The sequence below is a fragment of the Rhinatrema bivittatum genome, unplaced genomic scaffold, assembly GCF_901001135.1.
Source record: "Rhinatrema bivittatum unplaced genomic scaffold, aRhiBiv1.1, whole genome shotgun sequence".
Taxonomy (NCBI): domain Eukaryota; kingdom Metazoa; phylum Chordata; class Amphibia; order Gymnophiona; family Rhinatrematidae; genus Rhinatrema; species Rhinatrema bivittatum.
The window spans coordinates 621,544-639,461 of record NW_021820433.1 but is presented as its reverse complement, the minus strand read 5'-3'; the positions used below and the strand labels follow the sequence as shown (position 1 = coordinate 639,461).

Below are 17,918 nucleotides of genomic sequence, written 5' to 3'. Positions count from 1 at the left end.
TTTTATAAAATTTAATTCCTATATCTTATAAAAACAAGCAACCAAAGCATCCTCTGCTGTTAGAAATAGTACAGTAACTGTGAAAGATAAAACCCAGATGAGCCCACAGTCACCTGCAAACAGTGTGGGAGCTACAGATGCTGAAACATAGGCTGCTCACGGTTCCTCTAGGAAAAGTGTGCAAATGAGCTTTCAGGTCCTCTGCTGTAAAAGAGCGCAGGGGCTGAGGCTTCTGGTTCTCTGCTGCTGAAAACAGTGCGGAGATTGTACAAGATGAAGCCTAGAAGCTTCGCGGTGTCTTCTGGCTGGGGCTGCTGAGAAGAGTATGCAGCTGAGCCTTCCGGTCCTCAGCTGCAGACAGACAGACACCATTTCCTCCTAAGCGCATTATATAGAGGATAGATCAGTAGTTCCCAACCTGGGGGTCCGTGAGACCATCACAGGGAGTCTGCCAGAAGGGAGGCAATCGAGGTGCAACTGCTGGGAACTAGAGCAGGCTGGCTAATCCCACTTCCTGATCCCATGCCGGAGAGAGGAAGATCGCAGCCTTAAGAGCAGCTGCTGCTCCACACCACCAAAGGCTGCCCTGACAATGAGGGGGAAAAGCTGCACTGAGGGAGCAGGGAAGAGGGCACGAGGGAGTAACTTAGCACCTCAGGGGGGTGCCTTAAACCCGCTGCTTCAACAAATGTTTTACTGAGATCTTTAGATGAGAGCCTTGGAAATGCCTCCACAACCTGTTGTTGTGCTGAGATGTTTGTAATCAGTCCTGTCTTGATTTTACTGAGATGTTGTATTCTTGGTCCCATTCTTGCCTTATTTCAAGGTTTAATCCTATTCTACATTTTACCAGGGTTTAGCCCCGTTATTGAGGGATATCAAGTTTAGTCCTGCAGACTGTATATGTTACCTTGCAAGCATGCTCTACCCCACCTTGGATGGTTTTCTTATTAAAAAAAAGGTGGGTGATAAATCCAAATAAATAAATATAACAATTGGGATAGAGCCATGGGGAGAGGAACAGGAAAGGAGCCGCAAGGGGGCCAGGAGGCCAGACACGCGGGAAGGGGGTCATGGGGGAGAGGGTGCGGCACTCAGAAAGGGGCCTTGAGGTGAGAGCAGGAGGAAAAGCGCAGTTTATGTCAGAAACCAGTCCTTATTTAATATAAAACTTTATAGATTACAAATGATCCTGGAGAGCATCTTATTTATTACATTAATCAGTTTTCCATGTAGCTTTTAACGGCATGTAAAAATTAAAGAATTGCATGGGGGGGGGAGGGAGGGTTTCCGCGAAATTTCTGGAGGTTAAAAAGGGGTCCATGTTCTCCAAAAGGTTGGAAACCCCCTGGAGTAGACAATCTATCTATTGCTTCCAGCAGCAGAGAAGGCTCGTTTTGTATACTTTTCACAGCAGCCCCAGCAGAGGACTCCAGAGGACACGGAGAGCCATCTAGGTTTCAGCCCTCACAGCCCCTGCACTCTAACAGCAGAGGACATGAAGGCTCACTTGCATACTTTTCCCAGTAGCCCCAGCGGAGGACGCTGCAAGCTGTGTTGCTCATGGAGCTGCAGGGTGGAGGAGTGTGAAGGCAGGCTGGGCTGTGCTGGGGCTGGGGCTGGCAGGACGGGCAATTCATAGTGGCCTCTGGGGAATTTCCACAGGTATCAGCCTGTGTTTTCTTAATTCAGCAATCCACCCTCCCCTGGCAGCGAGAACGCTACTGAAATAGCGCCTGAAAGCAGAGCTCTGGCATAGTTCCCTCAATCCTGGGAGCTTCTAGCATCTTGAAGTCAACTTCACAATGAAGTTAGGCTCCCACAAGGCGCCTTAGTAAAAGTATAATCTTGATATTTGATGATGTACATATTTTTAGAACAAATGACGCATTCATCACTTTGGGATTTACTTTGTAATTTTTCTAATAAGGTTGATGACTTGTCTAGCATGTGAAAAGAACTATTATAAAATACTGTTCCCTGGGGGCTAAAGAAATTTAAAAAATAAGTCTTCAAAATAGTCATGCGCCTTCATCAGGATTTTGATTCATAAAATATTTTATCCATTCACCTAAGTTCGGAAGCCTCAGAAAACGAACAACAGTTCTAAGGACTTGTTCAGGGTTAGCCTGGTGGTTCGGGGCAGTGCCGTGCACGCCATGCGGAAGTGCCCCATATGTATGCTGGTGTGTATATCAAACAGGGGGAAATTCCTACATAGTTAGGAACGAAGGTGCCAGGGGTCCCAAAAAATAACTTGTTCGGAAGGGTGAATCAGCTGTATGGGACCCAGCTGGACTTTGCTGGCATGTACAGAATTGGATATGTGGAAAGGCACCCAGATGGCAGCCAGTGACATGGAAACTCCCAGGCTTTTCCATGGGGAGCTAAGCTAAAATCAGCATCGTAGGATCCAACTCCTAACAAAACAGTTGCAAAGTCCACGTCAGAATGTGTCAGGTTTTTTTGCACAGCTCTCCTGTTACGCGTGGGATGCTGTGTGTCTACAATGCTTCGAAAGACTGCCAGCTTGCAGTTCTGTTCTTGTGTTTTGGATCCTCCTGATTGGGTTTGTACAGTGGGGTTATGCCTACTGATTGTCACTAAAGTCTTTTGGTACCCTCTAGTTTGGTGGGGCTCTCTATCCAGTTCTCAGGACACACCCGGCCAGCTGGGTTTTCGGGATATCCACAACGAATATCCATGAGATAGATCTATATATATGATGGTGATAGCACATGCAGATCTATCTCATGGATATTCGTTGTGGATATCCCGAAAACCAGATTGGCTAGGTGTGTCCGGGGGACTGGGTTGAGTCCTTTGTTGCCGCTCTTAAACGCGCCACTTGGAAGCGTCATGCTGAACCTGATCACTTCTAATTGACCCGTCATGGGGTCCACCACTTTAAACATCTGCTGCTGCTTACATGTAGGAGCCTTAAAACCGGGAAGAGAAAAGAGTTAGTCCCCTAGCACTGATTTTATAGCACTAGGGACCTAACATAGGTGCCTAAATCTAGGCCAGGGATGAGCAAACCTTTTCAGCCTCAGCTTCCCCTTCCATCCATACAATTTGTTGCGTCCCCCACCCACCTATGTTGGGTTACATTGTGTATGTACATATGTACACACATATATATATATATATATATATATATAATATGTCAAAGTCTCTAACCAACCAATCAGCTGTTGAACCGTTTGCCAAATTCTCTTCAGATTGCTGATAGGAGCAATCAGATGCACACAAACACAGAGAGAGGCAGATACCATATCACATCCAGACAGGCACCTCACAGTAACAGCAGCACAAAGTCCTTCCACTGCCAGACACATTGTGAACTAACACAAAACCCCACAAAAAAGATACTCAAAATCCATACAGCAAACTTATCATAACGGAATAGTAGTTACACCAATGTGTGTACAAACAAGAACCCTACCTATGAAAAAGCAGCACTGTAAATATTACACTGGGTCCTAGAATACCAATACACCATCTACTGGGGAAACAAACCCGCTTGCTATAATTCCCTACACAGACACTACACACTAGCAGACTCTCTCACCTTGGTCACAAGCACAGAACAGAGACAGACCCTCACCAAATACAGAATACAGGATCACAATTTAGAACCAGCAATATGCAGACAAAAACTGAAATGGAAACCCCAAGAAGCGAGACTCTGTCTACAGTGTAAGAATGGAAAAACAGAATCACCATTACTCATAAAACAAATAAAATCAAGAAACATAAAGCATCAATTATAATAGTAGAATAATACTAATAAAAGAATAAATATTTCAAAACTACTGACAAATAGAACAATATCTATTAAAGTCATTTACAATTTTTAAACATTTTCCAAGTACCAATAAAATATATCAAAACAGCACACATATCAATAACACCCAACAATTAAAACTAATGAGGATTAATAAATGTCCACTGCTGTCCATACCTGGGAACTTGATTTCCAGTCTCACTAAGATTATCGAGGATTAGCGGGCTAGGGGGACACCCAAACTTTATCCTCTCTTGCTCACACACACACACTCACGTTCATTCTCTCTCACACATACATATACATACATGCTCTCATACATACCCATACACTCTCATACACAGGCTCTAAGTCCCTCTCCTCCCACCTCCTTGCATACGAAAGCTCTTACTCCCCTTGATTCCCTCATACACACACAGGCTCTCATCCACACAGACTCCCAAACACACACAGACCGACCTCCAGGCAGGCACCCATTCTCTCTCTCTCTCTCTCTCACACACACACACACACACACACACAAGACCAACCCCCAGGCAAGCACCCATTCTCTCTCTCACACACACAGATCAACCCCCAGGTAGTCACCCATTCTCTCTCTCTCTCTCTCTCTCTCTCTCTCTCACACACACACACACACAGACCCGCAGGCAGAAATTCATTCTCTCTCACACACACAGACTCCCAGCAGGCACTCATTCTATCACACACACAGACCCCAAGACAAACACTCATTCTCTCTCTCTCTCTCACACACATACATACACACAGACCCCCAAGGAAGCACCCATTCTCTCACACACACACACACAGACCCGCAGGCAGAAATTCATTCTCTCTCACACACACAGACTCCCAGCAGACACTCATTCTATCACACACACAGACCCCAAGACACTCATTCTCTCTCTCTCTCACACACACATACATACACACAGACACCCAGGCAGGCACTCATTCTCTCTCACACACACATACAAGCTCCCATTCATACACATACACACACTGAAGGCAGGTCCCCTCTCTGTTTTGCCGGCAGCCTCGGAGCCTCTCTTATTCCTGCTGCTGCTGTCACCGCCGCCGGGTGGCTGTTGGTGAGGAGCCGATTGCTCATCACTGCTTCTGGCACTGAAGCGCGTTCTGCTGCCTCCTCCTCTGTGCAGGGCCCCGCGATGTTAAAAATTGGCGGGACTAGTATTTCCTCCTTGATGATCTCGTGCATCGTGAGATCAGCATAGAGGAAAGTGCTACGCTTGCAAGCTCTAATACCGGGGGCCTGCACAGACGGGAAGGGTGTCCTTCTCTGCTCAGCCGCCGGTGGGATGAGGGCCACTGGCAGTTGCATGGCCTCTCTTTCTGTTTTTCAGCCGCCGGTGGGATCGGGTCCACTGACGGCTGCATGCAGCAGAGACAGCAACTCTTGTCTTTTTGCCCTGGCTGCTGGCGGCCCTCTGGAAGCTCATTTGCGGCTCCCCCGGAGGGCAAACTCCCCCCCCCCCTCACCCTCCATTTGCGAACCTCTGATCTAGGCAATTGAATTTCAGGCCTAAGTTTAGGACAATTTTTCAAACAAAAACTGAACTCTAAGATCGATGAAGCACTGTAAATTTACTATTCCTTTCTCACCCAGGTGGAAAGACCAAAAACTTGTTTCTTTCTCAAAATAGTGGAATTAAAAATATGTTTAGTGAGAAAGAATGATTAATGTGAATTAAAAAGTACAGCTAAAAATACAGTGGAAGCGTCAAAATGTCAGCAGCACAGATCTCAGCACTCACTCCACAAGCACCAGTGAGCTTTGGTGTGAAAAGCAAGGAACCTCGTGTTGCTCAGAATGTTTGAGGCCGTGTAGGAGAGAATGGAGCACAGCTAAAACTTAAATTTTAACATTTTTAAAAATTCTGTGGTCCTTTTAGGCTTGACTTGGGACTGATGAGAAATTCTCAGTAACCTTAAAGGTTCCGCCATCATTTTAAGTCCTCGATTACATATTCCGGTGCCAAACTGCTAAGCCAGTTGTTTATCCGGGGAAAGTGCTTAAGTTTCGAATCTCTTACCTCTCATAAAATCAGAAAATAATATCTGACATTTTCATATGAGACTTATTTACCACTCTGAGTTTTTTCCCAAGGCGGTCTCATATTTTCTATTGTCTATTGAAGGTAAGGACATGTAACTTTACAGGCTGTTAGGCACCCAAGTTACACCAGTTTTCAAGGCGAGGTTACATATGGATGTGCTCTTTGACCATTATCAAGGCAAAACTACCCGCCATTTAGTGTATGTAGTTTTGCCGATAGAATTCAAGTGCATCCAGCCTCCACCCACTGGAACGCCTCTCCTCTCTGTGTGTATATTTACGCACATACAGTGTGTGTACATGTAATTTTACAAATTTATCAGTCACAAAGTTTTCCAAAGGGCCACTACTCTCCCCACTGAAGTCTCTCTGAAAACTACCCGTCTATTGTTTGCTATGGATTCATGCCAAAGGTACAGAATGGGCAAAAAACCCTTCAGTAAATGTACTTCCTATGTACTTCCAGTTCACAGTCAAGTTTTTCAATGAAGTTTTGCTTCAGCTATTTCTTCAACTTACTTAATGGGCTCCGTGGGATCAAGACGCTTTGCTTTCTGCTCCAGAGTCAGCTGCTCCCACTTGAAGTGCAAACTCCAATCAAACCCTGATGGGAAACATCAAAACACAAACAGACACAGATTTAAGTGTGATTGAAAACTCTTGCCACTGCCCATCTGACCAAGGGCCATGGTCAAGTCCTGCAGAGGTAGACTTGGGCTCTTGAGAGTAACATATGGGTCCGGATTTCAGGATATCCAAAGCACGTAGGTTAGGCAGGGTCTTAGACCAATATTCACACATATATCTGGTGAATATTCATCAGCGGATATCCTGAAAAGCAGACCCATTTCTGGCTCTCAAGGACTGAAGTTGCTCACCTGTAGCCTAATCAACAGATGATGACAATGCTAGTATGTTCTGCAACTGCAAAGCTGTTTTCTATGAGGCCTGCTGTCTGTTGAGTGACCTAGGAAATATGACCGAATCAGTGTAGCGAGCTTAACTTCAGGACATCATAAGATTATATTCCAGTGATTATTTCCTCATTCTTGACCATTGTATTCTACTTTTCTCTCAAACATGGAACTTCGCTCCTCCTCTAAATACCTCATTTGCCAGTTATCCCCTCTAATAATTTGGCTAGCACTAGACCAAATTCTGCCATGACTCTCTTGTATATAATTTAATACCCTCTTCGGGCCTTTTTTTCTTCCAGCTGAATCAGCTTCCAAGTTTACGGTCCTTGTTATATGTAACTTTTGTTTCTTCTGATTACAATAAGTTGTTCCTTATGTTACAGTTATCTTTCCCCTGTTTGATGTAAACCGACCTGATATGGTATTCAACCTTGAAGATCGGTATAGAAAAATGTTAAATAAATAAAATTAAATAAATAAACAATATCAGAACTACAAAAACTATGGATTGACGGTCAGATACCAAACAAGAAGAGGATCACATTTTTATACCAATAGGGTGTTAAGTGGCCAAAACTACAATTGTATTAATAAAACAAATAGGAGTAGCATGCAGTGGCATGGCTTCAGGAATACTTTCCAACACAGGATTGGTAGAACAGACCATTCTATCCTTCAACTTCTTTGACAAATCATTTTAGAAATTTAATTTAGAATCGAGTTATTTTCCAAGTGGATCCTGTTGTTAGATTGCTTAATACCTAGGTTTTATGACCAAGACATTGGAACTTGATCAGAACGGTGGCTATTTGCTATCAGATCGACTCCAGCATAGTCCGTGCTCTCAGTTAATGCTCTTAGAATGTGGACAAATACTCCAATCCAAAATAACCCTCTCACCCCCATCTCTCACAACCTGCTGCCCCTGACAGGACACGGAAGCAGGGGGGAATGTATAACTCCCTCCAAGCTCTGTAACCCACACCCTCTGCTGAAAGTGGCAAGGGGTCAGCCTATAAATTTCTCTTCTTCCCTCACGGAACTTACTACCGCAATGCGGTCAACTTAGTTTTGAAAGAATTCCAAAGCCAAGCCTTTGCATGCATTTCCCACCTCTTTTTTTTCCCCCCATTTCATTTTCAAAATGGATTCCAGGGGCCTTTCCTCAAAAGAGACATTTGAACGTTGCTGGGAGACTGAACTTGGAAGGGGGAAATCATAGGTATCAATTATATCATATAATTTCTATGCATGTGTTCAATATTATCAAAGCTTTTCCATTAAGGATGTGCCCCCAATTTTCTTTAACAAACATTTCAGTGATATGACAACAATTATTGTAATATGGGATTGTGTTGTTGGGGTGGTGGTTATGGAGGGTTTGATTAGTTCATTTCCTTTGCCTGTCTGCATCTGGACTGCATGTATGTCTGGGAGTCAAGGGGCTGGCGGGCAGGGAGGGGGCTTTTGGAATGGTTTGGTCATCATTATTCTGCAGCCTCTCTAACCACCTCTCATAGAAGGCAATGGGGGTTATTTGGGAGGGTTTGTTCTGTGGTAATACTGATCCCATGTTTCTGGCTTTCAAACTCATCCAAGATGCTCCAGTGAGCCAAGTTTGGTGACTTTGCCTCTCTTTTTTTGGAGCATTATTTTGCCCCCAGGCAGATGGAGGGACAGACTTTGACCCTTTTATTCACAATGCTTTCCAACATGCTCTACGGTGGAAAGCATAAAAAGTGCTATTTGCATTTTTTCTACTAAAATATGAGTTCCCTTGCCCCACTGACTTACGTCTCTCAGAAGCACTTAATAACAGGATCTGACACCTGATTATTAAACGGGCACAGCTCTATTCAACGTAGACATGCATGCCAGGTGAACATTTTCTGCAGCAGCGTGATCTCTGGCACCAATTAAAATCGCGGTGCTGGCTCTGGAAGAGCGAGCAAATGCATTTCCTCAGGCTAAAGGCTTCTTCAGCGCTGGCAATGCTAGGTGACATGCATTTGGTAGGGGTGCTCAAGCTGGTCCTTGGTGCCCCCACCTCAGCCAGTCTGAGGTTTTCAGGATCTCTCTTAATGAATACATATGAAATGTATTTGCATGGACCACCTCCTGTATATGCAAATATTTCTCATGCCTATTCATTAGGGATATCCTGAAAACCTGACTGGCAGGGGGCAAGGACCAATCTGAGCAACCCTGGCATGCAGCTTGAAAATGCAGGTTTCAAGAACATCAGCTGTCCCTCAGTTTGGATGAAGGAAGCATCTGCCTTAGGCAGAGAATGTAATGCCTGTGCGAGGTGCAAAGTCCTCTACCTCTCAGCACAGAACATCCTCACACCGCCCTGCAAATGCACCTCAAACCTGCTGTGGAGGAACCATTGCTAAAGGGGAAAGGGCAATTCAGTCTCCATTGCTGCGTAGTCTTTGGCCAAGAATGGTGCCAGCTTTGGATGGTGTTTTTAGCGATGGGGGGGGGGGAGGGGGCACCTGTGCACTAGGAACTGGGCTGAGACCGCCAGCTCATTTCACGCAGGCCCATCTCGTGTACATCTCTATTTCACCCGAGCCTGATCTGAATCAGTAACTTCGCAGTGAAAGGCTCTGTAACCCTCTGTCAATTCCTTTAAGTCATTCAAGGCCCCCTAACCAAAAAATGGAAAAAAGTCTGCAATCTGAGAAGACAAAAATGAAATCCATTCCCTCAGGTAGAACAGTGGAAAAAGCTCCTTAAAGGGAATCAAGTGGGACCCAGCAAAAAATTGCCCTGCTTTCGTAAGGTTTAGCTGACTCCACCTTTGGTCGGAGAGGCAAAGCAGGCGTGGTGGGGATTGCATTTTCAAATCCCTGTGCGTATTCTGTGCTGGTACATTTTGCACTTGTGTCAAGGCTGGAGCAAACGTACGCGCTGACATCGGAGCCCTGTTCCCCACTGGCCCAGGTTCTCAAAGGAAAACTCTGCGGGGAAACTGTGCTGGCTGAGGGACTGCCAAGTTCCACGGGCTCTTTAATTATCGTCCCTTTAAAGATTTATAATCCCTCAAAGCCAAATTCCTCCAGTGCAGCGTTTTTCAATGGAAGAACTTCATTTCCTTCCACAATGTTCCCCATCCAAGCTTATAAATATTTGGCAACTTTGGTGTTACCGTGCAACAATGTCCTTTTGCACGCCTGCTGTTTTGTTCTGTATTCGTCCACCATGCCAGGCCTCTCTCCTCACTCCTGCCGTGCGTCTGCCAACAGAGACAGCTCTAACCTTGCCAGCAATCATTTTACACTTAGGCTGGGTGAATCCAAAGCCACAGGGCATTTACATTTTGTGTACCTTCTCACCGACATGGATTTCCTCATTTCTTCAAGGGTAGTTATAACCCTAAAGCCCTGCCAATAAGATTAGACTGAAAATCCAGCTGCAATTAACCAGTTATCTTACCTGATCAGTCACTCTCTGAAAACTGACTTCTAAAGGATTAGGTTGAGCAATACACAGGCAAATAAAGATGCAAAGAGAAGTCTTTCATTTCATCACCTTGCGAGATTTTGATTTATCTCAGTTACCCTCCAATACCTAACTCCCATGCATAGGCCATGTGTGGTGACTCTGAGAGTAGGTCCCTTCTAGAGGTAAGAACATAAGAAAATTGCCATACTGGGTCAGACCAAGGGTCCATCAAGCCCAGCATCCTGTTTCCAACAGTGGCCAATCCAGGCTACAAGTACCTGGCAAATACTCAAAAACTAAGTAGATCCCATGCTACTGATGCCAGTAATAGCAGTGGCTATTCTCTAAGTCAACTTAATTAATAGCAGTTAATGGACTTCTCCTCTAAGAACTTATCCAAACCTTTTTTAAACCCATCTACACTAACTGCACTAACCACATCCCCTGGCAACAAATTCCAGAGTTTAATTGTGCGTTGAGTGAAAAAGAATTTTCTCTGATCAGTTTTAGATGTACTACTTCCTAACTTCATGGAGTACCCCCTAGTTCTTCTATTATCTGAAAGAGTAAATAACCGATTCACATTTACCTGTTCTAGACATCTCATGATTTTAAACACCTCTATCATATCCCCCCTCAGCCGTCTCTTCTCCAAGCTGAACAGCCCTAACCTCTTCAGCCTTTTCTCATAGGGGAGCTGTTCCATCCCCTTTATCATTTTGGTCACCCTTCTCTGTACCTTCTCCATCGCAACTATATCTTTTTTGAGATGCAGCGACCATAATTGTACACAGTATTCAAGATGCGGTCTCACCATGGAGCGATACAGAGGCATCAAGACATTTTACATTTTATTCACCATTCCCTTCCTAATAATTCCTAACATACTGCTTTTTTCACTGCTGCAGCACACTGACGACGATTTCAATGTGTCATCCACTATAACGCTAGAACTTTTCCTGGGTGGTAGCTCCTAATATGGAACCTAACATCGTGTAACTATAGCACGGGTTATTTTTCCCTATATGCAACACCTTGCACTTACCCACATTAAATTTCATCTGCCATTTGGATGCCCAATCTTCAATCTTACAAGGTCCTCCCGCAATTTATCACAATCCGCTTGTGATTTAACTACTCTGAACAATTTTGTATCATCTGCAAATGTGATTACCTCACTCGTCGTATTCGTTTCTAGATCATTTATAAATATATTGAAAAGCACTGGTCCAAGTACAGATCCCTGAGGCACTCCACTGTTTACCTTTTTCCACTGAGAAAATTGACCATTTAATCCTACTCTCTGTTTCCTGACTTTTAACCAGTTTGTAATCCACAAAAGGACATTGCCACCTATCCCATGATTTTTTAGTTTTCTTAGAAGCCTCTCATGAGGAACTTTGTCAAATGCCTTCTGAAAATCCCAATATACTACATCTACTGGTTCACCTTTATCCACATGTTTATTAACCGTCTTCAAAAAATGTACCAGATTTGTGAGGCAAGACCTCCCTTGGGTAAATCCATGCTGACTGTGTTCCATTAAACCATGTCTCTCTATATGCTCTGTGATTTTGATCTTTAGAATAATTTCCACTATTTTCCCGGCACTGAAGTCAGGCTCACTGATCTACAGTTTCCCGGATCGCCCCTGGAGCCGTTTTTAAATACTAGGGTTACATTGGCCACCCTCCAGCCCAGGTACAATGGATGATTTCAATGATAGGTTACAAATTTTAATTAACAGATCTGAAATTTACTTCAGAACCCTGGGGTGCATACCATCCGGTCCAGATACTTCTTAAGGCTGCTGATCTGAAGTTACTCCGGAAAGTTTGCTGTGAGATCAATACTGCATTCAGCTCTCCCTCTTCTTTCCAAGAGACTGTGAAAGCTGCTTACGTTGTGCGCGCGTACTAAATATGCCGTTCCACCTAGCCCAGCAGCAGTGCTCCTGAGCCACAAACCACTGCTGCTTTCAGAACTCATTACTCATCTACTCTGAGCTTGCGTACCAGGTGTCACACCTGTGTGATGGCTGTCAACCATTACTTATCTCCCTCGCATGCCCCCCACCAAGGGATGTGATTGCTGCCCCAAGTGAACCCAGGGCTCCTGCATTGCATTGTATGAATCTGCTACTGAAACGGTACTTCCTAAGAAAAAATCTCTGAATTGAAAGAAAAGAAAAGAAGAGCAAGACGCATCATCTTTTCTTTTAATAAATCTCCCCCTTAAGAGCTTTTGAATGCTGGTGTGCATTTATTGACAGTACTGCAGTACACTCACCTCCTCTCAAGTCAGATGAAGCTGCAACATAAGCAAACGTGTCCAAGTTGATTATGTCAATGACTGGACTAACCACTCGGGAAGGATCCTAAGAATAAGGAACAGAATAATATGAAATTTATATGTGGCACTCCAGCGGTGAGCCCTCAGGCCTAGAGGCACAAATTTAGTCTGACTTCAGCCTTTTAAAAGCACTTCTATCTTTATTTGGTAATTACAACAAGCAAACATTAGTAGGCTGTCTTATCTTCAGAGCCATGTACTCTCACTTCTCACGGTTTTGTACCGCTTCCCTCAGTACTCACAGCTTCGTTACAGCTCAGGGTTTGGACAGCATTGTTCTACAGGAGCTGCCTTCCTCCCAGAGACCCGGGCCTGGTCTGCTTATCCCCACCTGGGTCCCAGTTCTTATTCCTCCCCTGCTGGGCCCTGCCTACAGAGCTCTCTCTTTCTCTCTCAAGGGGAATTAACGTGGACCAGGCATCTAGCTTGGTCCTGCATGGGTTTAAGGGGGAAAATAGGGGCTCTCCGTCACATTATAGCATCGGAGCAGGATCACAAAGCTAAGAAGCCAAGCGTGTGGCTTCAACGGGGATTGTTGAATCACACCAAGTTATTTTTCTAACAAAGAGGCGCTTTCAAAATGAGCTGTTTAACTAGGGGAACAGAGTCTAGTCTTAAGGCTCATGTGCAATCTCCAAGTTAAAAACCAGATTGTACATCTTGAATCCAAGCAAGGTGGCTTAAGTGACTTGCTCCTAGAAGAGGTTACTTGCCACAGTCTTGGAATGTATAGCAGCAGGGGGATTGGTGTGAAGGAGAGCACTCAGTATGGGCTCCAGATTAAAATGTGGTTGACAAGACTGTCAGGCCGATACAGTAAAGTTTGCGGGAGAGCGGGCTCCCCTGGCGCACGCACAGGCCAGTGTCCTGTGCGCGTGATACAGTAAAACAAAATATTTAAATTAGGGCCCGGGGTAAAAAGAGGTGCTGGGGACACTAGCGCGTCCCTAGCGCCTCTTTTTGGACAGGAGTGGCGGCTGTCAGCGGGTTTGACAGCCGATGCTCAATTTTGCCGGCCTCGGTTCTCGAGCCCGTGAAAACAGTCACAGGTTCGGAAACCGGACGCCGGCAAAATTGAGTGTCCGGTTTTCAACCTGCGAGCCACGGGCTGATTTTAATTCTTTTTTTTTAATTTTTAACTTTTTTTTAACTTTTGGGACCTCCGACTTAATATCGCCATGACATTAAGTTGGAGGGTGCACAGAAAAGCAGTTTTTACTGCTTTTCTGTGCACTTCCCCAGCGCCGGCAGAAATTAACGCCGACCTTTGGGCAGGCGCTAATTTCTTAAAGTAAAATGTGTGGCTTGGCTGCACATTTTACTTTCTGTATCGCGCGGGAATATCTAATAGGGCCATCAACATACATTTGCATGTTGCGGGCGCTATTAGTCTCGGGGGGGTTGGATGCGCGTTTTTGACGCGCTATTACCCCTTACTGAATAAGGGGTAAAGCTAGCGCGTCCAAAACGCGTGTCCAATCGCGGGTTAACAGTGCGTTCCACCGGAGGGCACTGTACTGTATCGGCCTGAATGGAAATAGAGGGAGGTCCATTTTTTTAGGGCTTAAACAAGAAAATGCTTGTGATGGGAGAGCAGATGACTCGGGAACAGGATCCACCGAATCCAATGAGAGTTTGGAGGTGTCTAGAATGACATTCTCAGTCAAAACTGGTGCTTATCAAAGTAAGTCAGACTCCATGAAGTCAAGAGTACTGAACAACTGTAAGTGCTGCTTAGATGTGGCACCGTGGAAAAGAAGATACTTAACCTGGTGGCAGCACCTCAGAAATCTGGGGCACAGTAACGACCTGACCATGCTTAGTTCACTTTTGTTGATGGTCACATAATAAAGCATCAGTAATAATTCCTGCCATTTGGGAAATTACCTACCCACTCTTCTCGTCAAAGTGGAGCCCTGATGCAACCGTTTTGGGAAATGGTTGCAAGAAATAATGAAAATGACCCCAGTGCCTGCCCCTGACAAGGAGTGTTAGTGGGATTTGAAACCCGGCTTCCCTGGTACGCGGCGGTGCTATAATCACCAGGCCACTCCTCTGCTGGTGTCTGGGGTGTCCGCGGCTTACTTTCTGCTACAGAGTTAAAAGGTATTGTGAACAAAAGGCTCATAATGGGTTTCAGCCTCTGTTGAGCACCATCCACTCCTAATATCTTTATAAGTGCTATTGAGGAAAAAATATGTAATTTAGAGCAGAAGTTTTCATTTTTTTACATTACAATAACTGATATTAAGTATCTGCCTGGCTGTCTTAATTAGGCTTTCCTCCTAAGGGGATATATGCTTCAAATACAGGAAGCTAAAAATAAAGACTGAAGGGCAGTGGTTCTGGCTGAGCTCTTACTGGTTTGGTTTTTTTTTTTGCAGTATTATAATGACTTCATGTTCCACTGACAGTAGAAAAGTGGTTCCTCGCTGTGACAGGTTCCCATGCTGTCTGCCGGCTCATACACATAGAAACCTAGAAATGACGGCAGAAGAAGGCAGGCAGCACACAGAGCGGAGGGGGTCGGGGGTCGCGCGTGCTTTCACAAGCTATCGGACATTTTCAAATGTCCGAAAATGACAGATCTGGGCCGTAAGCCAAATTATGTTAGGAAATTGCTCGATACTGTGTAGCCAATTCCAGTGTAAAAACTGCACAAGAAAGGGCTTTGCCCCGGCTGGCCCTGCAGCTGAGACTGAGGTGCAGGGACCCTCGCGGATGAGGTCTGACAGGAAGGGCAGCACTCGAGGCCGGCTGGGCAGTGACCCCAGCTGGTCCATAGCGTAGTCCTGAGTGTCAGTGGACACTTCCCTCTCTCCTCCTGCGTGGTGGACGGCATGCGTAACCTGGACATACCACTGGGGGCTGGGGCCACAGGAGGGAAAAGCAGGGACAATTTAAAAAAAATAACAAGGTCCGTATTCAAAAGCATTTAGGTGGATAACTCTGAAGTTATCCAGCTAAATGAATACTTGGACTGTTAGCTGGCTACAGTTTAGCCTGCTGGAGTCAGAGAAATACTGAAGGTTTACAGAGGGCGCACCAGTCATCAGGGACCGCCCTCTCAGATTCTGCTCTGACTCCATCTGCTGGAAGGGGGACATAACCCACGGTCTGGACTGATCCTGGTACGTACAGGGAACCGGCTAATTCTCATATTCAGTTAGAACAGAGAGCTCGGCTGGCTCAGTCTGGTCGGGCCAATGGGCTGCCCTAAAGTTATCTGCATAAAGTTAGCCGGCTAAGAGGGTCATCCATCAAATAGCGTTAGGGCCCTAACGCCCGCGGTAAATAACGCATCGCGAGGTGCGTGTACAAATTTAAACATTTTTTTCCAAACGGAAGGAATTTGGGCAGAGTAGATTAAAATGAGGGGTGCTGAACGTTGCGGGTGACAGCGTAACGCAACTTTTCAGGGGTTTTAACGCCGGAAATAACCGCACCTTTTTTCCCCTGGCATTATGCTTTGCAATATGCCTGAAATGGGATTTGCGCTAAAAAAAAAATCGCAATTCTGTTTTGGGGAGGAGAGAGAAAGAGAGAGAGGGAGCCTCTGGGGAGGCACAAATATTAGAGTCAACTTTTTATACCACAGTAGGAGGGGCAACTAGTAACGCTGGGTGAGGGTTTGGTGGTGGCCTAGGTTTCGGGGGGCACTTTTACATGCACAATTAGAGGTACGAACAACACACTACACATCAGTGAAGATTGGATGTGATTTGGAGTGAGGAAAGGTACGCCACCAAAACCTCACCCCGAGTTACTAGTTGCCCCTCCTACAGTGGTATAGTTTACTTATATGAGAGCCTTATAAAGAGTCAGTCAGTCAGTCAGTCAGTCAGTCTCTCTCTCTCTCTCTCTCTCATTCAACGCACATTTTGGTATCTTGAAAATTACCCTAACCACACCCCTTTTTTATCGTGGGTGCTATTCTTGCAAAATTCATAGCAGTGATTAAATATGGACCTCTTAATAACCTAAGGGCTGGTACAATGGCTTTATCATATTGTTGTACACTGCCATGTGGAAAGGCCAGGTTTCGAATCCCAGCTCAGTTCTGCCAGTCCCCAGGTAGTCAGGGACTGATGATGCTGCGGAGGCAGCACTCACAGTTCCCTGAAGAGGCAGTCACACCTAGTGGCTGGATACAGAGCCCATGATTAGAAGGCGTATGGCCCCCAGCCAAGGACCATCACTGTAATGACACGGCTAAAGTAAGTTAAGAGGGGGGAAACAAAAAATCCCCAAGAAGTTGCTAATGAAGGCTCATCCAAGGCCTGGTTCTTGATTGAGCTGGAAGCCCAGAGAAGCAGGAACAAATTGCTGGGGGAAAAAAAAAACTGTATGCGGCATTAGTTTAAAAGTACATAAGGCGAGCAGAAGAATAGCCTGTAACAACCAAAAATGCCTCTTTTAAAACTTATTTTGTAAATCCTTCAAGATGACGCAGCTATTCAGCGTTGGAAGAGACAACGCGTGCACTGGTATCCGACTGGCTGATGAGGAGTCTGTGATATTGTAGTCAAGGTGGGCCTACTGGATCCAGTGTGTGTGCGATGTCATCTGTCGGTCTCATCCAATTACGACACTTACCAGGAATATGGGTGGGGCAGGTCACTACCAGTGAGCACCCCCCTAAAAAAAACTTCAAACTGAGGACTTAGTTAAAAGTTAAAGTGTACTAGAAAGAAAAAAGCCGATGAATTATTGGTCTAACATCGCACAGTCATTTCTCCAGGGAAGACCTCGGACAGAGTTGAAATCACTTAATATCCTTCCCAGAGGAGAGGCAGTAGGCTGCTCTAGTTCCCGTACGAACGGCCTTGGGCCATGCGAGCTCGTGATTTTATAAGACATCCATTACCTATTTGCAAGAAAAGCAGGTTTATACAAGGTTTCCCTGAGATTTGCAAAGTCTGCTTCTTACTGAACTTTCTTTAAAGGTATTAGAATCTACAAACGTTATTAAAGTTGTTATTCTTATTTTTTATTTTTGCAGTGCCCTGAGACCTCCTGCAGTGGCTCTTTGGCTGAGAGGCCCTCCGGCCTTACACACAAACCTTACGCATGGGCCTGGCACAGCCGGGTCAGCCGATGAAGGAACGGACCCCGACTGCTGCCCCAGCCCTCCCGCTGTCGCAGGCGTGCGGCTTTCCATGGAGCCATCTCTTCTCGTGTGCTTTAACACTTCCCTTGCACAGGCTGCGGCTTGTAAGCAAGGAGCAACGTGAAACAGCAGGTATGAAGGGCACCAATTCTACACCGCTCGCCAGGGGACCTCGTTTCCTGCGCCAGCACTGCCAACTCTCACCGTGGACTGACAGTGAGG

At 45.4% G+C, this 17,918-nt stretch overlaps 1 protein-coding gene across 1 annotated transcript in view; it reads right to left on the bottom strand.

Annotated features, from left to right (window-relative positions):
* Positions 1 to 17,918, bottom strand: part of LOC115081624 (polypeptide N-acetylgalactosaminyltransferase 14-like) — a gene marked incomplete at its 3' end in the record, with an annotated part of 542,489 nt that overhangs the window by 27,806 nt on the left and 496,765 nt on the right. The window contains 2 exon segments of the mRNA XM_029586053.1: positions 6,387 to 6,471; positions 12,524 to 12,611. Of these exon segments, the coding sequence (XP_029441913.1) occupies positions 6,387 to 6,471; positions 12,524 to 12,611 (173 nt within the window).